We start from the raw sequence: 26,033 nt of genomic DNA, 5'->3' as shown, positions 1-26,033 counted from the left end.
GGGTATGTTTCCAGTCACGGGTTTCACGATGACATTTTGGGACATGAAGATATGTTTGTTAACCCTGTCTGCTTTAGATACAAATATATTTTTTTTAAAGATCACGTCCTGTCACAGGAATTTTAATGTAAAATCTGAAGAATAAGGCTGTTAGGGTCTGTAATAAGTTAGTTATATCTGATCTTTTATTAACTAGTAGAAACATAATCATTAACTAGACATGCTCATTTTGGGTGGACCGGCAGCAATTGCACAGTGAATGGTTACACCAAGTGTTTGAGACTCGTATTTAAAGATGCAGTTTGTAACTTTAAAATGTCCATTTTTGTTGTATGTTTAGGTTATTGTTTACATTTTCCCAGCCCAGAAATGACCTCTCCCACTAGCCACTGCTCCGTGCTCAGAGCTTCCCCTTTTTCCCAAAAGGCTATTCACAAGGCATTTGTTTTAACCCAGGAGTTGGAGTGGTAAGGAGGGAGGAAAAGGCTTGTCAATGCTGTCGGCCAACTTCTTTAAGGAAATATCTGCCGATAGAACTGTATTGCTCTTAGTGCTAAGAACAAACTATCTAGCATACAGTAGGCAGTCACTATAACATTATGGTATAATGGTTGAGATAAACACTGTCAGTATATAGTTACCATAATGTTATCCATGCATCCCTTTACACCACTTTTTTTTGTTGTGGCAATTTTGAACATAGTAACCAGAGGATCTTCAGAAGCATTGGATTTTATACCCATACACTGACAAATTTGTATATGGTATTTTACTGAACATTTCTCTCTCATTTTCCACATATTACACTAATATGGCTTTTTTTTGTTAAATGTTTTTTCCTCTCCTGGGGTATTACATTTCTGAACTGGACTTCCAGAAACAACCCAGAAACTATCATCATAAATAATAAATACCGGTAACGTTATAACATCATATGCAATGTAAGTGTGCACTACCATATACCACTAATATCTCTCATGCATTTGCAACTATACACTGGGGACACTTGTAACCTTGTAACTTGTGGACTCTTGTAACCTAAAACCTTTGAATTGCAGTTCTCAGGCTGCTGTACATGTATATTGTTCAAATATTGCACCTTGCAGATATACACAATTCATATGAATATTGGTAGATATAAACAGCCTTTATTAAGTCTTTTACATCTACTGTATACAAAACATTCAGTGTTGCAAATTCAGACATATTGAGATGGGTTTTTGATTTTCAAATTGTCTAAGCTTTCTTGCCATTAATATAACAAATACCCCAATGCATGATACATTTCTGAAATCCTCAAGGTGTTGACTATACATATGCGAAGAAAGTAGCAAGGCTTACCCTTTTTGTCAAGACAGACTGAAAACAAATTTTTAATGACTGGTCATTTGGGATAGCATGTTTGGTAATTTGGGTCAGTTTCAATAAATACAACAGACTTCTCTAAATACATCAAGAACATTTTCTAATACAGAACGGAGAAGATTAAGTAGACTTCATTTCTTACAGTGATAAGTTCCACATAACTTAGACATGTCTGATCTCTCTCTCTCTCTCTCTCTCTCTCTCTCTCTCTCTCTCTCTCTCTCTCCCTCTCTTTCTCCTCTGATAGCCTGTACATGTTCTTATGTGAGTACACAGAAGTCCCTGTCCCTGTTCTGACACAAAAAAACTCTCTGTTCCTAGTTAAGTCAAGTAATGATCTAACTGTCAGACCTCCACCCTCGTCCTTCACCCTTCTCTGTATATATACTGACAATTTCATCATTAAACTAAGAACCTTTCACTGAACTCTGTGTCTATGTGACTTCTTCCCGAGCTCAGTACTGAGAAAGTAACAGCAGTGTGGGGCCAAGAATTTAATTCTGAGGCCGGTATCAGCAAAATCTTAACAGTTTCCTGGTGTCAGTAAGTGGGACATCTGGACAGAGGTAAGTCATCTTTAATTTTCTGCCTCCGTGTAGATGTCCTTGTATTCTTGAAGTGTGGGTTGAAAATATCACATCCACAAACACAGTCTGCTGTGTTTTCCCTAACAGTAATAGGATTAGAAAATTATCAATATTTTCCAAATTCATAAGCAAACTTAAAAAAAAAAATAATAATAATTATGAATAGTTTATGTAAAAAAAAAAAAAAAAAAAAAAATCACACACCTGAAACAAAAAAAAAGAAAATCTAAGCAAGTGAAAATATCTTATAGTCAAATGCATTTAATATTTCCTGTTATAAGGTTACCACAAACCAAATATATGGTTATCAAACCTATTTCTTGACATTTCTTTGACTAATTTCTCTTAGCAGATGATTCTAATTTCTAATTTCTTATTAACATATAACTTTCATTTACCAGGCCGGAATACAAATGCTGAAAATAACTGTTTCAGTTTTGTTGTACTTGCACGATGCTACATTTATGTTATAGTTTCATGTATTTTATTACACTAACATGCTTTTTTTTTTTTTTTTTTTTTCCACGCGTCTCATTGGTGGTGTTGGGAATTGCGTGGGCGGGGCTTCGCTTCAACACGCTTTAAACCTCCTCTATCCGCATCTTCAGGTTTACAGTAGATTTAGCAGAGCGATATGAAGGACGTCGACTGTACGACCGGCTCTTTGACTTTGTTCCACTTTGACTTTGACGGCAAGCTGTCCCGTCTTAACGCTCCTGAGATTCCCTAAACAACATGTGATTTTGGGCAACACGTCGTGGAAACACCGGAAACAGGTCCAATGCGCGGACGAGGCGTGTTGGCGTTTGCAGTCGTCGCGCTCCACTTGTTCCTTCTCGTGTCCGCGCTCGAGAGCCACCGAGAAAATGTTCTCGTGGTCAGAGAGGTAGGAATTTGGAATAATATATATATATATATATATATATATATATATATATATATATATATATATATATATATATATATGTAAAGTAGTTAAGTATTAATAACAATATTTGGTAAATCACCCTCGCGTAATCCCACGTGAGTAGTATGTGAATAAATTGTTGTAATCCGAGTTGTAATCAAAAATGCACGAGAATCAACAAATCATGTGTACTCACAAAAAAATAAGCCAGTAAGTGAAAATACATAAATCACGTGTAATCACATATTACTCACTTCATCACAAGTGAAATCATGTGATAAGTGAAATGTGTGTGCTTTTGACATGAAGATTCTAAAATCTTAGGTGTTTAAACACTGACTGAGTCTCATCATCATCTAACAATGAAGACAACATTTAACTACTGGGCTTAAAAACCGACTTAAATCAATACAGCAAACTTAAGGACTATATACAAGATACAGTCATTCAGAAAGCACTATAAGATTCTAACAATTTATTATATTCTAACAGTTTATATATCATTAGTATAGTAAAGTCAAAGGAAATCAGTAAAGCGTAGCTACTGTGTTTAAGCGAGGAGTGAGAAAAGTTAGTGATGGAGTGGAAAATACTGAAGGAGTTTTAGACCGTTTTCAAATTCCCCCTCCCCTGTTACTCTCAGTCTGATTACATGTTATGACTGACAATGAGTCAGGCAGAGGAAGCGGAGAGTTTACTATTGTTGTGCTATTTTCTGTTAATTGGTAAAAACCCAGCTTATACCAGATGCAGAGCATTATTGCCATGCGTGTTCATTTTAAATGACTGATTGCTATACACTGAAGACAGGTTTGATATCATGAGTCGAATACGAGACGACAGATCAAAATTTCAGCTTTCATTTCCCGATATTCACATCTAGAAGTGATCCAAAACACAGTACTGGAACAGATAAATAAATAAATACTATGAAAAGTAAATGAAAGTAAAACGTGATATTTGGTTGCACGTCCCTTGCTTGTGATAACTGAGTCAAGCCGGTGACTCACTAACATCACCAAACTGTTGTGTTCATCTTTTGTGATGGGAAGGGGTGGGGGGGGGACTCCCTTCAGTCTCCTGTTCAGGAGGTGAAATGCATGCTCAATTAAGGTTTGGTGATCAACTTGGTCAATCTAAAACCTGCCAATTTTTTTTTACCCCTGATGTAGTCCTTTGTTGAGATGTCAGTGTGTTTGGGGTCATTGTCTTGCTGCTTAATGAAGTTCCTCCCAGTTAGTGGGTGAGTGGTTTACATCTTGTGGTACGGCGTCTATATTTCTGCTCTCGAAGTCTTCTTCGAATGGTGGACCGTGATACGTGCCCTGTGGAGATTGTTTTGGAACTGAATGTTGTTTTGGGGTTTTTCTTAACACCTCTCAAAACGGTTCTGTCATGTCTGTCATGTTAAATTCTGTTGGTTTCCTTGGCCGAATTGTTCCATGTCTGGTTGTTACTACACCAGAGGTTTCTATCTTTTTCAGGACATTTCAAATTTTTGTATTGGTTATGCCCAATGTTTGTGCAATGCCTCTGTTTGATTGTCCCTCTTTTCTCAGCTTCAAAATGGCTTGCTTTTCTCCCATAGACAGCTTTCTGGTCTTCATGTTGGTTTATCCTTTTTAACAAAAAATGCAGCATTCACAGGTGAAACTCAAACCAAGAGTAGACATTCGAGCTATTTATAGGTTAAAAAAAAAATTTAACAGAGCATACCTGGTAACAAGAAACACCTGTCAGTCACTTGTTCCAATATTTTTGATAGCTTGAACAGTGGGTGGGATCATTCAAAAAATGCCATGTTTTTGCCATGTTTTTAACTCATCTAGATATAAATATCATGAAATTACAGATGTAATCTGATCTCTCGTCTCATATTAATCTTTTGATCTCAAACACAAAGGAATTTGCCTTGCTGTTCCAGTACTGTCAGAGGGGACTGTATCTCAATCAGGTGTATGCTGTAGCCCGTTCCTTACATTTCTAACCATTCTAACCAATTTTCCAATCTGAACCACTGACACATTTTATGCAGGGAACATGCTGACTGAGACAACCCAGATTATGAATCTGAACAGAAAGCAACATGTCATAAAGCATGCCACCATTTCATCAATCATGTTTTGCATTACTTTGTAACAGGAGCTTGCTGAGAGGCAGCTTGGGGATATGGAAGCAAAAAACAAGGACTTAAAGATTAGAGTTGAAAAGCCATTCAATTCTTAATAATGAAATTTTAAACACAATTCAATTCACAGCATTGAAATATATTACTTCAAAAATCACACATCTGTATTTAAATGTTTTAATCGCATGGCTGTTTCTTAACTTGTATTTTTACAAAGTAAATTTTGCTAGTTGAATTTGACTGGTTGAATCTGAGCACTGGAATGAGTCCCGAATACAGCTTTTTGAATACATGCAAAGTGAATGATGGAATCTGAATTTGTGAACACTGAAGAAATCTATTTGAATTCAGATGTTATATATAAGCATGAATTTTAAAATGTGAAAGTCGGAACACTAAAACTACTTTAAAGTTCAAGGACGTTAGTTCCAAACAAATTTGTACAGAGGTGCGATTTCATTCAGAATTTTTTTTTTTTAAACTTTGTTTCTCTTTTTTGCTTGCATACTCGGTTACTAGGACCACTATTTGAATCAGTATCAGATATTGACCCATAATTAAAGTTGTGATGTTGAAAAGTAGGACCGGTCCATCCCTTTCACACAGAATGACCTGCTTCAGGTCACTGTATGACTTATTGTAATCTATATACATGAACAATGTTCACTCTGTAGCTAAATGCTATAATATTACAGATGTAGACATCTTGGATTACCAGAATTGCTTTGTAATTTGGTGTCATTCAGCACTATAGGCCCTTTTGTTTGAAGGCAGTGTTTTACTGGAAAGATAGGAGGTCATACTGTTGATTCATCCATAAATTACTGGTTGATTTCGAGCGAGACTGACTCCCATTACTCGTTATCTACATTATGCTTGTAGCACCTCTGCAAAACTAAAGAAAGCTTCTTTTAAGCAACATTAATTCGTGGCTGATTGTGTAATAGTGTAAATGCAATTCATCGGCCAACTATTATTTAAAAAAAACAAACAAAAACGCACAGTTTGTGAGGATAAGTAAAAAAGAAAAAAAAGCCTAAAATGAATATGAAAAAGTGCAATACATTTAAATAACTAAAGTAAAATTAATAAGGGAATTAACAGTAATAAGTCAAATAAATATGAATAAAAGAGTCTATATAATTATTGGATGACCAGGCAAAAATTAATTCAATTCAATTTTATTTGTATAGCGCTTTTTACAATAGACATTGTCTCAAAGCAGCTTTACAGAAATATCAACATGGTATACAGATATTAAAGGTGCGAATTTATCCCAACTGAGCAAGCCACTGAGTGGCGACGGTGGCAAGGAAAAACTCCCTAAGATGTTTTAAGAGGAAGAAACCTTGAGAGGAACCCGACTCAGAAGGGTAACAACAGATAATGTGAAAAAGTTCATTATTGACTTATATGAAGTCTGTATGGCGTTAAGAGCAGCCGTAGTCCCAGCAGTCTGGAATTGGAGAAGATTTGAGCTCCATCCAGAGGCAGAAAGGATCTGGATCTCTAGTATCTCCATAAAATCATGTGTGGCTCGGCAGAAGGAGAGAGAGAGAGAAAAGATTATTAGGACTGGGAATTAGTATAATAGAAAGTCTAGTCAGGGTAGGCTTGAGTAAACAAATACGTTTTAAGCCTAGACTTAAACACTGAGACTGTGACTGTGAAAAATTATGTTGTAATACATCAGCCATTTGCTATAGACAACCTATAAAGAATAGCACATGATGCGCGTTAGAAAATATGTGATTCACCAAAATAAAATAAAAAAAATCTTGGCTGAAACCGAAAATTGGCTGAAACCGAAATTCAAGACACACTGGGCTGAAACAAAAGTGAAACGCAAGTGTTGGACTTTCATTAATAGTTATATATATATAATATAATAGTCTGTATTAATAGGTTGATAATTGTGGATATAGACTGTTGCGTTTCAAACGACAAAGTCTCTGTGTTTGTGACTCTGCTGCTAAAATATCATCATAAACTCTATACATGAGACAGAAGATAGGAAACACATTTGGTTAACCTGGTTGTAGTTTCTACCACTAAATTATCTATGCGAAATCTAATTGTATGTCATTGTGAAAAATTTCACTGTGCTGCACTGCATACACTCGCATTTTTATAAGCAATGAGAGGAAGTTGTTTAGATATCGCAGCAACACACCTCATGTGTTTATATTTAAATCCCATCACTTTTTACAGTTTCACAGCTCTTCACCACATTACAACTTGCTATAATCATTATAGAAATAGCAGGGACATACTATATAACACCACAGTATTAAATATAGTTGAACCAAGTTGTTCTGATATTCTGAGATTATATGTTACTTTCTTGTACAATTCTATGGCTTATTTTTTTCTCTTGAGCCAAAGTCATGATAATAGGGTCTTGTGTCTTAAAACCAACTTACATGACTATGTTTTTTATAATGACCACTTCCCATCCAATTCCCATCCAATAGATAACCCTCCCCTATCACACACCACCTACCAACCTCCCCTAACACATACACCAGCTACCATGTGTTTCCTCTAAGACATATGAACCCAGCCAACCGCATCTTTTCCCCTTTGCCCTCATCTTTTGCCCTATTCCGCAGACATTGAACTCACAGTTACCAACTTACGGCTAGTGTTGCTGTGATTGATATGCCATACCTCCCATGCAGAGAGGATGGTCAGCTTTGCTCACTTGGCTCCTGGCCACGGATAACTCTTTTGTTGGTGGTATACAAACTTGCTAATGAGCACATTTTATTACCTGATTAGACTGATCCTGTTTAATTCTCATTATTTCCGACTCAAAGTACGTAGTAAGCTTACTGGAAGCATCAAATAATTATGTAACACATATGGTAGTAGGAGGCCATTTCAAATGTTCTTTATTTTTACAACCAACCTTGGAGTCAAGGTGTTTTTTTTTAACTTACTTTCTCTAGTGCACACAATATCTCAATGTCAACTGGCTTCCTGATCAGCCTGATAAGGTTTCTGACAGGATATTGAACAATGCTTAAATCCACATTATGATTGAAGCCATCTGCTTTACTGCCTAGTTCATGGAATATTGTTTGCCACCGTAAATGTTAGTGCATAGTAATTACAAACCATGACGTTCTACACTACTAATAAAAAAAAAAAAGGAAAAAAGTCATCCGAATTGATGTCCTTCAGTAATGTCAAGTGACTAAGATTAGTACAATTACCTAGAGCTCCTGTTTATAAACAGCTTGCTACAGTATATTACAGCTAGCTAAATAGTGAGCTGAGACCTATTAGCACCTGTTTAACCCTTCATACTTCAAGGACCCCTGGGTAAGTACAGACTTGTATTTTCTTATGCTCATATCTACATCCTGAATTTTTTGTAGTGACTGAATAATTAGTTGTAGTTACTAGACAATATGTTTTAAGATGAATAACTGAATGATAAGCTTAGAGTGTAGGGGTGTCAAGATCTGTCACAACGGAGAGGAGGAGATGGTTACAAATGCAGTTTAAGCAATATATTTTAATAAAGTCCAGCAAACAAATCCAATCTGTAAGGCAAGTTAATGTAAACAAAGTCACTGTCATTGAAGACCGGAAAGCGTGCGTTTGCTAAGCGCTGGCGCATCTGGCTCGGGCACGGAAATCGTGGAAATCGTGACATCCACCATTTGTACCATTGTTTGTACCACGTTTGTAAATGTGAATTTTGATTTTTACATTTATTTTTTTTCACTGTGTCTTAAAGCATTTTTACTTTTTCACTTTATTATAAGAGTGCTGTCATTAATAATGTGACTTTATGGTGTATAAAGAACAACATGTGGTCTGTAATTTGATAGCCATAAATATGTTGTAACGTAGACCACATAATCAAATGAACTATAGCTGGCACTGAGCTGATATCCAGTATCAGTATCAGGCCACTATCAACAAGAAATCTGATATCAAATTAATGAACCAGTGCCAACTTTGAAACACATCTAGCCTGAAATAACACAGAATTGCTTGTAGTGCGATGTAACACAAGATGGCATGAGTAATAACAAGGCAACCTAAGTTACCATAGCAGCATTTTTGTGTAAGACATGTTGATAGCTAGATAATGCATTTGTTTCTGTATGGTAAAAGAGTGTTTGAGCAGTTTGGTTAAGGTAATTTTAGCTGGTCATTTTGAGTAAATCCCACTTTTTAACATAGTAGTTAAAAAAAAAAAACATTATCAGCAACTACTCAAGGTTTCAGTATCGGTATCATTATATAAAAAAATCAGTATATAAAAAGCAGTACCATGACATCTCTAATATGGGGGGATTACTGTTATGGCAAGCCATGAAAAGTAAAAACAAATCATTTACATTAATGATATAACATGCTGGCAAATGAGGCAGGACACAATTGTGTATACTCATTGTGGGCTTTATTTGAGCATCATAGTCAGTATTCATAGCGAAGGTCAGCACACATGGTAGGCAACATCAAATGAGGAAAATCCATGATTGGTAATGATAATACAGACATGAGTCGATAAACATACAACATGGACATAATAAACGCTCTGAAATACACCCAGCAAGATTGTGCAGTTATACTAAGTCACAACAGGTTATACAGTAAATAGAACAACTACTCAAGGACTTAACACAGAACAGATGAACACAATAGGGCAGCCAGCCAACAGCAATGATAGGACAAGACAGAGACCGGTCTAAAACCAAAATAAATGCTGTGTAACAATTCTCCTAATTTTACTATGCACTAAAAGTATGTACTCTTTTTGTGAAGAAAAAGTTTTGAGTGTGTACCAAAAGAGTATGCAAGTACTGGGACATACTAATACGTCATGTAATGAAAGAGAACACTGTCGCCTTAAACACACTCCTCGTAGCATTTCAGCTTTTCCTCATTCATTATTCCTTATATAATTTATTATAATATATAATTTAATTTACCGTTCCCTTCATTTTCCACATTTCATTTATACCTCACTCAAATATATCCTTGAATTCAGCGAAGCAAACTGTCACAAAACTCAGTCTGTACAGGTTTTCGCTGAGTTTTTTTTTTTTTGTGATTGTTGTGGCCAAAAATGCTTGATTTTGCTGCGGCTTTTTTCAAAATTTGCGATGCAACGTTCCTGCAAAGGACTACATGAATTGGCGAAATTGCAATTGCACAAAATTGTTTTGCACGGTCTTTCACAGTGATGTTTGTTGGTAAATGAGTCCTTTTAGCTGTATCATGGTCGACGCATGTGAATCGAAGCAGGCTTTGACTGAATGCGCATTGTGATGACGTCACATGACACGTCTTGGCCCAAATCTGCGGAGCATATGCGGTACTTTTTTAAATTCCAAGCTTTCAGAATATTGCAGAGTTTGCCATTTCTGCGATCGCAAAATCCTGGAGGGTTTGAAAACTCCTCCCTCGCGCAAGGAATTGTGGGCAATATTGTCTGAAATAATGTCCAAACTTCGAAAATCTACCAGAGATAGTAGACCATCCTGGTTCCTCTAGGATACTCATTGCAACATACTACGATTTGGGACACACTTATTCTATTCTCAGATACTATTTAGGACGGATAGTAGGTGAATTGGGATGCAAGAAAAGGCACATGGCAAAACAAACAAAAGCACATGACAGGAAATCAGTGCTTGTACTGCCAGGAAACACTGAGAAGGGGGACTCATCACAAATGATTGAACAGAAACACATGTATACATGGAAAGGTATATGAGTAGAACTCCATGTTTACATTAAATATTTAACAAAAGGTCAATATCATTAATGGATTGTGATGGAATGGAATGAAATTAAAATGAAAACAAATCATTTCAAACTTCAGAGATTATTCATGTGTTACTTTTTCTCACGTTCATTTTTCTTTTGTCTCCTCTCTCCCTCTTTAGAAATGGTCCAATGTTGGTAAGTATTGCCATGTTGAATGGTTATGTTTAAACAGCATCTATTTATGCACATCAATCCATTTTAGCTTTTGAAAGAATTAAGGAAAATACAGTATATTTCTTTGCACATTTTTTGCATGCTTTTGAATGTTTTCATAGACAAGAAGCAGAGCTTGCCGTGGATAAACCTGTCAGCTTTTTGGGTCCACGGTTCTGCGTGTGTGCGTCTGCGTCTGCGCTTAAAGCCCCTGTGTAAGTAAATGCAATAAAAGAGCATGAATTTACATGTGGAAAAACATACCTGATAACAATGACAATAAGGCTGATTGTGCTTGTATCACAGGCAATACTTCATCTGCTCATGCTTCTCTTTTTATCTGTCTGTCAACTTTTTCTTTACAGCAGCCAATGTAACCCTACGGTTCGAGTTCACTGAATTAGCTATTAGAAATTTAAGCACTCTTGTGATCCAGAGAGGTCATCATGGCAACGGCACTATTTGGGTAAGTCTTTAGCATGACTTCATGGAACGATTGATGTATTGATTAATCAGTCAGACCCCTTAGAGTTTTCATTTATAAACCTTTAAAACTAATATTTGAACATTTTATTGTGCTAGTAACATATGTATGTGTATTATAACTGAGTAAAAACCATAAACAATTTCTTTGCAGTCACTTTCCAGTCGATAGGAAATTATAGTGCAGTTATAGGAAAGTAATCCATGCAGGGATAGTGTGATACAGCCCATTGTATCTTATAAACATCAGGAGAATTAAATATGACATTAACTACAGTGCTGTGAAAAAGTATTTGATTTGATTTCTTTTGTTTTTGTGTATAGCTCATACTAAATTGTTTCAAAAATTAAAACAAAATCTAAGATAAAACAAAGGCAACCTGAGTAAACACAAAATACAGTTTTCAAATGATAATGTCATTTGCTGAAGCAAAAAAGTTATCCAGTACCAACTGGGCCCGTGTGAAATTTTATTTGCCCCAAACTACATTCATAATGGGGTTCAGCTGGACTAGACGCAACCAAGCCTCAACACTCAAATAGAACTTTTTCTACAGCATGAAGTTGGTTAAAAGGTCTTACCCAGTAACACATCATGCAACTAAGCAACTAAGTTGAAAGAAATTCCAGAAATTATGAAGAAGAATGTGATTGAAATATATCAGTCTGGGAAGGGTTATAAAGCTATTTCAAAGGATTTGGGACGCCAAAGAACCACAGTGAGGGCAATTATCTCCTAATGGAAAAAACTCGGCACAGTAGTGAACCTTCCCAGAAGTGGCTGACCTTCCAAAATTCCTAAAAGAGCACAGCAACTACTCATCCAAGAAGTCATAAAAAAGCCAAGGACAACATCAAAGGTCACTGTTCGTGACTCCGCTATCAGAAAGACACTGGGCAAAAATGGCATCCATGGAAGAGTGGCGAGGTGAAAACCACTGCTGACCCAGAGAACATTAAGGCTTGTCTGAATTTTGCCAAAACACACCTTGATGATCCTCAAACTGTTTGGAACACAGGGGCCCCCTTTACATCTGGCATAAACCAAACAGAATTCCACAAAAAGAACATCATACCTACAGTCAAGCATGGTGGTGGAAGTGTGATGGTGTGGGGTGTGTGGTGTGATTAGCTGCTTCGGGGCCTGGGCAAGTTGCAATAATTGAGGGAAACTTGAATTCTGCTCTCTACCAGAAAATCCCAAGGAGAATGTCCGGTCTTCAGTCTGTAAGTTGAAACTCAAGCGCAACTGGATTATGCAACAAGACAATGATCCCAAACATAGCAGTAAGTCCTAGTCCTAGAATAAGTGAAAGACTGATTTCCAGTTATCGGAAGCGTTTGGTTGCAGTTATTTCGGCTAAAGGTGGCACAAACAGATTTTGAGTTTAAGGAGGCAGTTAGTTTTTCACATTGGTGATAGGTGTTGGATAACTTCATTTGCTTCAATAAAAAAAACTTTTTTAATAAAAACTGTATTATGTGTTTACTCAGGTCGCCTTTGTTTTATGTTGTATTTCGTTTGAAGATTTAAAACTATTTACACAAAAACAGAAGAACCCGCCCTGTTCAAAAGGTTTTCAAGTTGAACTTGTGATGTCACGCATAGTAATGTGAAATACACTGACTAGCTTTGTTTCTCTTTAAAACCTTCCATTGGTATTCCATATAAGTATTTACTAATCTAGAAAAGTCTTACGCAAGATAGACCTTTCAGTAGGTTTGGTAGCTACATGAGAGGTTTTTAAAAAGTCAAACACTTACTGTAACAGTAAAACTGGTTAGTGTTAATACTCAAAAATGTCTAGAATAATACAAATGTATGCAATTTGAGACAACACCGGTTGCCGAGAACAAATGTGGACATTAGTCTGGTACTATTGCTGAATTCCTACACTTAGTGCAGAAATAGATTAAAATATTAAAATGTTTAGATTAAAACATGTACAGTCTTCATTTAAATGTGGCTTGTTTTAGATTCAGGATTCAAGAGTTTATTGTCATATGCACAGGGAACAGTTTGTTACACAGTACAGTGAAATTCTTACTCTGCAAATTTAAATGAGTATCCCAGGGAAGATTTAAATTTTTTGATATATCTAATATTAATTTGTAAAATAAATGAATAAAACAAAAGAGGAGTTTTTCTTGCAAACCATTGATAACTTTCCTATAACAGCATGCCCCCATCATGTCTTATTCCATACTTAAGTAATTATAGACTGTAATTACTGTAGAAATTCATCTGGCCAGTACGAGTCACAGTTATCTTAAATGTAGTAATACAATTCAATGAAATGAATTCTGAATTTTTTAAGGTGATTTTTTTGTTGTTGTGTTGTTTTATATATAACTAATAATCATGTGCTGTCTTTTTTGTTTCTTGCTGTAGTGGAAACAGTTGTATGATGACCATAGTAGGAAAGTTAAAATGAGAATTCGCTCTTCCATCAATAATCTGGATGTCCAAAGAGAACATGTGGTACGATTACATTGCTAAAACATTTTCTTATTCTCAGGGTGACATTTGAGACAATTTGAATCGCCTGTGTGGGCATCTATTTGCAAATACAGTACACAGTTTTATTCACATTAGCCCTGTTGGAATTCCCATATTAAATAATAATTTTGCAATAGCATTTGAATTAAATGAAATGATTATACATTTATAATAATGGATTTATTCACAGAAACATGCCCAGAGCCACAAAAATATGCAAATGCTGTCCTACACAAAATCCACCATACTGTAATGTTTGGTAGTGTAATCTGTGAGGATTAATAAAATATTTTCTTCTCATGTATTGACAATTATTATTACGAGTTGACTCGTGTTCATTGTGATACTCTCTCGCCCTCTAGTGGCAGTTGCAGTGTAACTGTTTTATGGCCCAGTTGGGAAATACAGTCCGTGTTACTGTGTATGACTTCAACCGAACACTCATTACCGACTCATACACTGTAAAGCGCCCTCCAGAAGGTAGCTCATCTCTTCCCCCCTCTCTTCTCTCTCTCTCTACAATTATACGTACTGTACTACTGTACATAATAATGCAAAAAAGTACAGTTCGTTCTGAAACTACTGGAACAGCGAGTCCAATTCATTTGTTTGTGCTATACACCAAAGACATTTGGGTATTGAAATCAAAAGATTGATATGAGATTAGAGGTTAGGATTCAGCTTTTGTTTCCTGGTGTTTCAATCGAGATGTGTTAAACAATATAAAACATAGAACCTTTTGTATCAGACCACCCAATTTTTAGGTTAGCAAAAGTATAGGTACAGATAAATCTTGAAGTAAATTAAAGTAAATAACACTTATTATTAGGTTGCATATCCCTTGCTTGCAGTAACTGCATCAAGCCTGGGACTCTAAACTGTTGGTTTCTTCTTTTGTGTTGCTTGTCCAGACTTTTACCAAAGCCGCTTTCAGTTGTTGTTTGTTTTGGAGGTTTCTCCCTTGTCTCCTCGTCAGGAGGTGAAATGCCTGCTCAATTGGTTTAAGGTCTGGTGATTGACTTGGCCAGTCTAAAACGTTCCACTTTCCCCGGGATAAAGTCCTTTGTTGAGTTGGCAGTGTGTTTTGGGTCACTGCCTTGCTGTGTGATTAAAGTCCTCCTGATTCATTTGGATGCATTTCTCTGTAAATTGTCAGGCAAAATGCACCTGTAAACTTCTGAATTGAAGCAGACATGCAAGCCCAAGCCATGACAATACCTCCACCATATTTCACAGCTGAGCTTGTATGTTTTGGATCATGAGCAGATCCTTTCTTACTCCACACTTTGGCCTTTCCATCACTTTGGTAGAGGTTAATCTTGGTTCCACATCTCCAATCCAATCTGGCTTTTTGATTCTTACTGCTGATGAGTGGTTTACATGTTGTGGTATGGCCTCTATATTTCTGCTTTCAAAGTCTTCTTCGAACAGTGGATTTTTTTTCTCAGTTTCAAAATGGCTTGCTTTTCTCCCATAGACAGCACTCTTGACTTCATGTTGGCTTATCCTTTTTAACAAAAAATGTAGCATTCACAGGTGAAACTGAAGGCTAACACCAAGAGTAGATGCACAGAACAATCAATCTAACAGGACACACCTGGGTAACAAGAAACACCTATCAGTCACATGTTCCAATATTTGTGCTCGCCTACAAATTGGGTGGTCTGATACAAAATGTTCTATGTATTTTAACACATCTACATATAAATACCAGGAAATAAAACCTGAAATTCTAAAAACTTTTTATCTCAAACTCTACAAAGTCTACAGCAAAAAATAATAATTGTGCTTGCAGTTCCAATAGTTTTGCAGGGTACTGTATACTGTTGTTCATATTGAAGACTCATTCACTTTGACTCTCTTTTGTCATCTTTCCTCTTTGTGCCTTAGATCAACTTCAAGTTGCTTCCAGTTTCATGGCACCAGGAGACCTATTGCCTGTGTATAATGTAACACTGGATATCTTTGCTAAACGGTTTATTGTTGGCATGGAGATGGGCCAAAAAGTGAACGTGAGGTTATGTTACGAAAACCATGCAGTGTGTAATGGAATCATATCCCATGAGGTGAGTGTGCTTGGTTCTAAAATCTTTAAATAAGAAAATAGTTGGCACACCTGTTGCAATGTGTTATTTATACCAAATTCTCTGAACATATGAAACAGCTCTTTTTTTTTTTTGGCTAAAAAAAGATTACAGTGGAGATTTTCTGTTTCAGATTGATACTGATCTTAATCACATGGTCACTTTAAACTTTCCTTATTTGGTGCCCTGTCTATGCGTGCAGGTAAGGTATTGACTTACAAAAACACAAAGCTTCTATGTAATTTTAGTACAGCTGCCTAACTGTTCTAATCTAGGCATAACCTCTTAACCAACCATCCAAAATATTTATTTTTCAAAGGTGTATTACACTGTAGTTGATGCCAAAAGACACACCACCTGTCCACTAAAAGACCAAATACTGCCAGGTAAGTGGAACTGGTCTTCTCAAGATCATATAGTGTTTATATTATTGCTGTGGTACATTTTATGTTGTATAATTTGAGCTCACTTTTATGTTATTACTACAGGAGGTGGAGAAGTGTTATCCAGCAGCTCACTGCGGCTCTTTGGTAGCTCAATTCTCAAATGGAAGCATCTTTGCCCCTTAGCCCAGTTCAAACCTGCCGTCTCTCTCTGCTGGCAACATACCAGAAACCACTCACAGTGTATTCCTGTGCAAAACTCCACCCTGCACATGACAGACCTGGTGAGTGCTCAGAACATGCATTGCATTAACGTAGGGTGTGTAGAGTTTTATTTTTCCCCAAATTCTTTTTCCCAAAAGGAATTTTTCCTGTTTTTGGAGTTGTTTTTATGTGGATTTTTGAATGTTTTTTTAAATACCACAGCAGCGTTGAATTCTCAGAGCTGATTGATCAGATGATCTCGATTTTCTCAACCAAGGCTCTGATAATAACATAAACCACAGGTTTATAGTAATTCGCTCATTCTAATATTTAATAATAATAATAATAATAATTCCTTACATTTATATAGCACTTTTAAGTACTATAGTTACTATATTTACTATACTACTATATAACTAACATATAAGTTATATAGTAACGGTTTATTCACAGGGAATTGTATAGCAGGCACTCCACATAATGTAAAGCTAATAATAATAAGCAGTTGTGTTATTTATTTTTTTAAAAACCCGTATGATTATTGTTATGGTAAAGCTTTCTGTAAGAAGATGTTTATTTAATGTTTACTGAAGGAGTCTCCAGAGATATGGTAAGGGAATGACTGTTTATAGCTGTTGTAATGTAAGTGATAACAGGAACTAACCTTGATGGCGTTCCACAACATTAAATGTAAGCATAAACGGTTAAAAATCATGACAGTTACGTTGAAATAAATTGAAAATTGTAATCATTAGCAAACCGCTGTGGTATAAGAGGAATCAAACATGTGCTGTTATAGAAAAAGAATCAAGTTAAGGTAATAATGGCATCACACGACCCTGTCATGGATTAATTTCCTATTACAGCGTGGCTATAATAGTGTTTTATTCCATCCTCGGTAATACAATAAAAACTTGTATATGTTGAAAACATGTTGAAACCAGTTACATACAGTAAATGTCATATTTTTACTTTTTAATAAAAGCAAAATTAAACACACTACATCATATCTGTATTAATAATTGTTTCGCATCATGATTTTTTCTTTTTCTTTTCTAGAAATACAGTGTGTCTGATGTAGACAAGCATGCCCACATGTGTTTGAAGGTAAGAAGTGTTGCAGTGTTGACAGTCTGTCATTCTGCCAGAGGTGGTTAGAGTAGCCACGTTTTTACTCAAGTACAAGTAAAACTATTTATAAAAAGAATGACTCGAGTAACAGTAAAAGTAATAATGTTAATAATGACTTGAGTAAGAGTAATAAAGTATCCAATGAGAAGACTACTCAAGTAACAAGTTACTAGTAACTTCGGATCTGATTGAAATGAAGGAAAAATCCTGAATCGCCGACTACATGGAGAACTGGAATTCACACCTCTCCTTAAAAGTTTTGTTTATATGATATATAAAACCTGGGTTCAAGATGAAGCAGCATATCCCAGTCCTGTGACGGGTACAATAACACAACCTGTCATTTTCAACACACAATCTCTCTCTCACACACACACACACACACACAAACACACACACCAAAAGACAAATATTTTCCCAACAGTTGAGTATCTTAATATGTTAACAACACAAACTTGCCAGCATCTGCATTTAAACAAGACCACAAGAGAAGAAAATAACAGACTATTGAACAAAACAATAGAGGAAGTGTGTGTAGAGAGAGTGAGTGTTTGTGTGTGGTAGTATGTAAGTGTCCTGCCTCCCTCGACACCTTCGCTTCTTCAACCTCTCCAGAACCGAGCCGCTAAAAAAGTGAGCGGTTGTTGCGGAGGCATTCAGACCACTGCAGAGTGTCGCGAGACTCGTGACCTCATTATACGTGATATAAACAAATGATTAAAACTACATATATTAATTCATATTTAACAGTAACGGCGGAACGCCACTGAATGTAGAGAGAGAGTACATTTCTGTGATTAAAAATGAACTTGAGTAAGAGTGTAAGTATGGCCAGTTAAACCTACTCTTAAAAGTAAATTTTTTTCCCCAAAACATTACTCAAGTAAATGTAATTATGTAAATGTAGCGCATTAATACCCACCTCTGCATTTTAGTGACGCTTTGGGGTTTTTCTTTTTTTGGTATACATTTACACTGTGTGTATGAACACTTCTTAGATTGTTTTTTTTAATTATTTATTTCTGTTTTTAGTTTTTTCTGAATGATAGCCATCAGGTCTTCTGCCCCTTCAGCTCAGGTAAAGTCTAGAATCACTTTTAACCTGCATAATTTACTTAAAAAGAGTTTTGTCATACAGCTACACAAATCATAAATTCTCCTTGACATCTCTCTTTCTCTCTCTCTGTATCTCTTGCTCTCTCTCCTTCAGGTGATTTATCCGAATGGGATGTTACAGTTGTTCCTGGATCTCGGTGTCTGTATGTACAACTGTCTTCCAGTATCCCAGCATCCTTTGCTGCCCAGCTCTGTGTGGAGGAACGGGGAGAATGTGTCATGAAAGAAAACGTGCACACTATTCAGATGGTAAGTTACTGTTTCATGCTGTTTTTATTTGCTTACATTTAAAACTAGAGACGCAACGATACTAAATTTCTCAGCCGATATCGATAACGAATTATTCAGAGTGATATCGGCCGATACAGATACCGATAGTTCTGCCTTTTTTGCCTTCTTTTAAATTGATAATAATTAATTCTACAATTCTGAAGGAAATGCAAATGAAAACTTTATTCTCTCCATTTCAACAAGTTGTTTGACAGTAACTGGTCTCATAAACAGAAAACACATAACTCTAATTAACATTAACACATGAACTCAATTCTGAAGATTAAAGTAAGATTTCTTCACTTATTGAATGTTATTCATTCATAACAGAATTAATTGACTGAATTCTAAAAAAAACCTCCTGTTAAGCTTCACATTCACTCACCACAAACAAAAGCATTTCTACTTCATCACTGAACATCAAACTGGTAATATATAGGCCTAATATAAACTTTTTTTTAATGATATTAACTCATATTAACATTAACTGGGTATGACATATACTACTCTACAAATATATTTCTGTGCAATATATACCTTTTTTGTCAACTCATCTTCATTGAAATCTTTCAACAGTGTACTGGTGCTATAATTCAGCGCGAGCCACGCAGGGAAAAAATTTGACTCGACGACAAAACTCCCGTTTCACTGCTGTTCACTTCCGGTGTAAATTTTTTGCGGTGCGGAGATTACAGAGCTTACAGACTGCAGTTTTGTCGTTATTCCACACAAGAGACATCATCTTTACACACAGCACGAAATCGATGTATTTTCCCGCCCTCTTTTGATTGACAGGATATAATCGACCCTGATCATCGGATGTTTTTAAATTATCAACCGATAGCCGATAGTGTGAAAAATAGCCTTTATACATCGGTGCATCTCTATTTAAAACCAATCCTTATTTAAACTAACAAAGGTTATAGCATTGTACAGATACTGGCTTAACTGCAGTCCACTTGTTCCTATTTTGTTGTTCATCATATTGTTTAGCACAGTCTACAGGAAGAATATAAAATAAATATTTAGAGTTGAAATAAGAAATAATATGTAGGATACACAATCACTTTTTGGTGATATGAATGTTATTCTGTGTTCTAAAGGAAGAAGGTGCCAGAGACGTGGTCCTGACTGTACCTCTTCCCTTTTTCACCTCAGGACTGTGTGTGCAGGTGAGATTACGTTTTTCTTAAGATAACTCTTTATACACTGCCTGGCCAAAGAATAAAGGTTGCTGTTTGGATTTAAGCAAATATTTAATTAGGGCCTATGATTGGATCATTATTGCAGTGATTAATATGTATCAGCTGTCAACAGTTCTTTTAACTCTAACTGATGCAGTGTGTAGCTTCTCATTTCTTAAACAACCATGTCGGAAGACTTATCGCCGGGTCGTGGAAAAGATGTTACTGTGGTTCAGAAGGGGCAAATTATTGGCCTGCATCAAGCAAAGAAAACAACTAAGGAGATTGCTGAAATCCCTGGAATTGGGTTAAGAACTGTCCAACGTATTAGTAAAACCTGGAAGGAGAGTGATGAACTGTGAGAAAGAAATGTGATCGGGGAAACAAATCTTGAATGATCGTGATCAAAGATCTTTAAAACGCTTGGTGAAGACACATCATAAAAAATCAACAGTAGAACTCTCGGCTATGTTTGATAGTGAAAGTAAGAGCATTTCCACACGCACAATGCGAGGAGAACTTACAGGATTGGGACTAAACAGCTGTGTGGCCACAAGAAAGTTAGTGAGGATAATCGGTAAAAAACAACTTCAATTTACTAGGGAGCATAAAGATTGGACTGTTTGGCAACGGGAAAAAGTCCGTAGCCTCAGAGTCCTGTTCTTGTCTGACAGGAGTGGAGCATGATGTGGTCCTCTGCTGTTGTAGCCCATCCACCTCAGGGTTCTACATTTGGGTTGTGTATTTTGAGATGCTTTTCTGCTCTCCACGTTTGTAAAGAGTGGATGTTTGAGTTACCGTAGCTTTCCTGTCAGCTCAAACTAGTCTGGCCATTCTCCTCTGATCGCTCTCATAAACAAGGCATTTCTACCTGCAGAACTGCTGCTTGTGCCTGTTTTTTTTGTTTTTTTGCACCATTCAGATCTGAAATATTTAAGCATTTCTTCAAGTCTCAAGAGTCATGTGGCCAAAAAGTTTAGGAAGCACATGTCGGATAGGTTTTCATTGACCATGCGATGTTACACACTGTCACATTTTTTGCCTTCAAATATATAAACATTAGGAACTTTTACATAGTTTTGGACCAGTGAAATTCATTTTGCTAACGCGTGTCTTAGTGAATGAATCTTTCTCACTGTAGGTGTGGCGTTTTGAGCCAGCTCTCCGTGGAAGGAGAATCATATGTCCTGATTGTAAGTGGTGTGTTTTTTTGTTTTTTTAGAACTGTGCTTTCTGGCTTACACACAAATCCCTCAGAGACATGCTCACTGTATCCCTCTCTCAGATACTCACAGGAGATGGGGTCTTATTGTTGCTGCTTCACTGGCTCTTCTGGTTGCTATAACAACAGTGGGCATCCTCACCTACAATTTGATCAAACGGCAGACATCAGGTCAGTGTTATAGTTAAAGATCTCTGATTAGTAAGTAGAGCATGAGGGTTAAATGCTAGCAAGATTATTATGAATTATAACAGAAATTGATTTTCTTTGGGTTGTAATTTTATTTTCCTTTCTGTCTGCTAGTATGGCGCTCTGCCGAAAGAAAACCTATTTTGCTCGTCTGCTCATCTGATGACACGAGTCACGTTTCAGCTGTGTGTGCTCTAGCGTACGGCCTGCAGGAGGAGCTGCGTATGGACGTGCGCCTGGCTCAGTGGGCACAATGTGGCACTCAGACCTCTCTGGCCCAACTAGGCCCTGCCCCCTGGCTCTACGGCCAGTGCCAACAGGTGCACAGTGTAGGTGGCATGGTGCTTATAGCCTGGAGCCCTAAAGCCCAGCAGACTTTCCTCAAATGGAGAGAGAGTGAGGGTGGAGGAAAAGTGGACAAGGAACAGAAGGACAAAGTGTTGCTAGAAGAATGGAGTGATAAACAGGGAAAACGATGGGCAGAGAGCGAGTCTTCTATCACAGCTCCAGTGTTTAATGCCAGCCTCATAAGCATGTGGGCGGGACTCCAGAGCGAGAGGCACGGTCGAGGATTTGGGCTCGTGTGTTTCCGAGGCTTAAGTGGAACAAGGTGTATTCCGAAGGAGCTCAGAAGCATTCGGAGATACTGCCTTCCTAGAGATCTCTCAAACCTGATACACGAACTGGATGTAAACGTACATGGACCAAGAAGCAAGGTCCAAAACATGAGTAGTTGGTGCTGTTGGCCCCGCCTTTTCTCCAAAGGACTGTCTTTCTGGTTGTCGCAGAGGCTAGCTCAGAGACTGAACGCATGGCTTCCTCAGACAGCAGCGAAACCAGACAGGACGTGTCTTCTGAAACCGTCCCGTAAAATTCCCAGTGAAAAGACGTTAAAGACAAGGTTGAAAAAGAAAAAAAAAAGAAGGGGAACTCTCCGTCACCCTGCAGTGCCGGAAAAAAATGTAGTATGTATACTGGCCACACAGAAAAATGCGCTACTTGCGTAATTTATTCTTTTAAAGCTACACATTCTGAGTGGACAAAATGGACGGGGGGTGGAAGCAAATGAATCAGTTTTTCAATGGCTGACTGACATCCTTAACTCCTTACCATTACCAAAGTGTTCATTTTCATTAATGCTGTATACCTCAAATGGTGCAAGTTTTTTTTTCTGACCCCAACCCAACCTCATCATACAGAAGACCTAAGAGGCCATGCATTATTTTTTTTTTCTTTCTTGTTTTCTCGTGATCATGACTTAATTTTCTCGTGATCTCGACATACCAAAAGTTGTTTTCTCATGACATAATTTCATCACGAGAAAATCTCATGCCTTGTAAATGGGCCCTGTGTTGCATGCATGTTGGTGTCTTGACTATCGCCATCATAAATTCAGTAATTGGCCGCTGTAGAGATGGACTTTATTTTGTTGTAAACCTGACACTATTGTGGAAGTCGTCAGTCGCTGATAAACATAGAGCTATTTCAGCTTGAGTGAGTCCCTGATCAAAGTAAAAAAAATTTGTTCATCTATGATGCTGTGGGATTGTTCTAAGCTTTTGCTGCCTCCAGAACTATGAAAACAACACGTTGCTATGTCGAGTACACAGAAAAATTCATTCGTGATCACAAGAAAGCAAGAAAGAAAAAAATTATAATGCATGGCCTGTTAGGGCTTCCGTATCATCGTGCATTTCTCCAATTACATTAAAATTATGTAGAATCTGTGAAAAGCGCAAAGTATTGAATTCTGTTGTACTGAAATGTTTGACTGTGTATAGGCGATACTTTCTTGTGCTGTAACATTGTGTATGTGTCAAACAATACTTGTTTCAGGTCAGATCTAATTGATGAACTCAGCTCTTGGTAGTATCACTTGACCACATGCTCAGAAGTAAATGGTCTGCACTTATATAGCTTATATACCTTAATGGTTTTACAAAGCGCTTTGCACTGTTTCTCATTCACCCATTCACACACACCAATGGCAGCAGAGCTACCATGCAACGCACCTGCCTACCATTGGAAGCAACTTTTGGGTTCAGTGTCTTGCCCAAGGACGCTTCGGCATGTGGGCCGACGATCAAACCGCCAACGCTGCGATTAGTGGACAACCCGCTCTACCACCTGAGCCACAACTGCCCCAAGAAGTCTTCTGGATGACTTTCACCTACTTCGGGATTGATCTCACTTGGCAGAAAGAAAGAAAGTGGCATACAATCCCTAACTTGAAGCACCAATTTTTTGGGTGTAACCTACACAGATTTATCATGCATACAGAATGAGTGGATTTTCATTTATGAGCACTGGTATTTTTTTAAATAGTATTATTTGTGAGTCTTCTCAAAAACTGCTGGCAGTGGGAAATCAGCTGGAAGGGTTTTGTGCTAGTAAATAGAAAGAAGCTGTAGTAAGCCATTGAACATGGCCACCAGGGCTTAACTGCTGTGCTATGTGTTTAGATTATATTTTTTAATATAATATATTAATGAATATTAGGTAATTATGACTGAAATCCATTTTATTTCTTTTCCATGAACCTGTTTGGCTATGCATCGGCATCTGTTTACTTATTACATAATAATATAATCATGTTTACGCCATTTGCATTTTGCATATTGTTGTGCATCTTGGATGTTTTCATATCAGTGTTTTTTTATGTCAATCTATTAAACCAAACCTGTTTATGCCGAACATGTTTATGAAAACACTTTCTTCCGTGGATCATTTCTGACGGTCATACTGAACATCTTTTCAACCCACTTAGTACAGTCTGACTTTAAAGTATATAGTTGTGAAAGAGTAATGATATAAAATCCCACCATAGCATTTTCTTTACATATGCGGCTGTGGTTCTATGAACAAGCTTGTTGATTGTCCTTCGGAACATGCAATATGGTTTTAGATTATGTTATGACAATAGTGTCAATAATGAGTACTGCATCATGTGCTACTATGTGAGTGTGTTGGAATATCTCGGCAAGTGTGTACATGTAGGGGTTACACAAGGTTCCTAGAACCCCAATAACATATATAATCAGTATTATCAAGTTTTAGCTCATAGTCCTATCAAAACCAATCTGCACTCCCTGTTATAGAAGATGCACAACATTCTTTTTTTTGTATACCAACAAGAGTGTTAGGCAAGTTTTTTGGCTTTTTTTTAATAATTTTTTTTTTTTAGGTGTTTTGTCATTTGGAGTATATATAGAAATAGAAACCGCATTCCACTGGACTTAGGTAATATAAATTTTTGTTGATGTTGTTTGGTTCAAGGCAAACATGTTACATCCTGCCTCATACACGTTATTAGAAAATATCTGAATCACATTAAGAAAGCTAAATGAAAACCTTTGGACTGATATAATTCATTTGAATTATTTATATTAATGTAAATATCCATTTAGCTATTTTAATCATGAAGAAACTGAAGTGAAAGCTAACATGCTAGCTATCTTGTTGCAATAAATTACATTTCTTTGCCCTTTTAAAAAAAAATCTAGTGGTAAGTCAACATTTGGCTAAGGAAGGGATTTACTTTGCTACAATGCTAATTATTATTAGTGTATGCCATATACAGTATATGGTGTGGCATATACAGTATCTCACAAAAGTGAGTACACCCCTCACATTTTTTATAAATATTTGATTATATCTTTTCATGTGACAACACTGAAGAAATGACACTTTGCTACAATGTAAAGTAGTGAGTGTACAGCTTGTGTAACAGTGTAAATTTGCTGTCCCCTCAAAATAACTCAACACACAGCCATTAATGTCTAAACCTCTGGCAACAAAAGTGAGTACACCCCTAAGTGCTAAATGTCCAAATTGGGCCTAATTACCCATTTTCCCTCCCCGGTGTCATGTGACTTGTTGGTGTTACAAGGTCTCAAGTGTGAATGGGGAGCAGGTGTGTTAAATTTGGTGTCATCGCTCTCACACTCCCTCATACTGGTCACTGGAAGTTCAACATGGCACCTCATGGCAAAGAACTCTCTGAGGATCTGAAAAAAAAAATTGTTTTTTTGACACTGAGCTGCAGCACGGTGGCCAAGACCATACAGCGGTTTAACAGGACAGGTTCCACTCAGAACAGGCCTCGCCATGGTCGACCAAATAAGTTGAGTGCACGTGCTCAGCGTCATATCCAGAGGTTGTCCAGAGGTTGGAAATAGATGTATGAGTGCTGCCAGCATTGCTGCAGAGGTTGAAGGGGTGAGGGGGTCAGCCTGTTAGTGCTCAGACCATACGCTGCACACTGCTTCAAATTGGTCTGCATGGCTGTCATCCCAGAAGGAAGCCTCTTCTAAAGATGATGCACAAGAAAGCCC

General features: G+C 37.1%; 1 protein-coding gene across 3 annotated transcripts; it reads left to right on the top strand.

The window, feature by feature from the left end:
* Positions 1-2,487: 2,487 nt before the first annotated feature.
* Positions 2,488-24,393, top strand: LOC108265628 (interleukin-17 receptor E). Of its 3 annotated transcripts, none has more exons than XM_017468180.3 (17): positions 2,494-2,838; positions 10,900-10,915; positions 11,056-11,148; positions 11,302-11,399; positions 13,809-13,898; positions 14,279-14,396; positions 15,807-15,982; positions 16,134-16,202; positions 16,320-16,386; positions 16,489-16,667; positions 17,647-17,694; positions 18,751-18,796; positions 18,929-19,083; positions 20,208-20,276; positions 21,430-21,481; positions 21,574-21,681; positions 21,814-24,393. In XM_017468180.3, exons 1-17 carry the CDS (start codon positions 2,734-2,736, stop codon positions 22,704-22,706), a joined length of 2,382 nt encoding a protein of 793 aa, XP_017323669.1. In that variant the 5' UTR covers positions 2,494-2,733; the 3' UTR covers positions 22,707-24,393. The 3 variants fall into 3 exon arrangements, with proteins under 3 accessions (XP_017323670.1, XP_017323669.1, XP_017323668.1); XM_017468179.3 differs by having other exon boundaries at positions 11,299-11,399; XM_017468181.3 differs by lacking the exon at positions 21,430-21,481 and having other exon boundaries at positions 2,488-2,838; positions 11,299-11,399; positions 21,511-21,681; positions 21,814-21,951.
* Positions 24,394-26,033: the final 1,640 nt, after the last annotated feature.

Source organism: Ictalurus punctatus, chromosome 5 (genome assembly GCF_001660625.3).
Source record: "Ictalurus punctatus breed USDA103 chromosome 5, Coco_2.0, whole genome shotgun sequence".
In the NCBI taxonomy this organism is placed as follows: domain Eukaryota; kingdom Metazoa; phylum Chordata; class Actinopteri; order Siluriformes; family Ictaluridae; genus Ictalurus; species Ictalurus punctatus.
This window is presented reverse-complemented; position numbering and strand designations above follow the sequence as displayed.

Excerpts from the sequence above, each read along its gene's own strand:
- LOC108265628 (XM_017468179.3), top strand. The coding sequence starts at position 2,734 with ATGCGCGGACGAGGCGTGTTGGCGTTTGCAGTCGTCGCGCTCCACTTG. Across the intron at positions 11,149-11,298 it reads TCTGCGCTTAAAGCCCCTGT|CAGCCAATGTAACCCTACGG; the intron begins GTAAGTAAATGC and ends TTTTCTTTACAG. Across the intron at positions 16,203-16,319 it reads TGCCCTGTCTATGCGTGCAG|GTGTATTACACTGTAGTTGA; the intron begins GTAAGGTATTGA and ends TATTTTTCAAAG.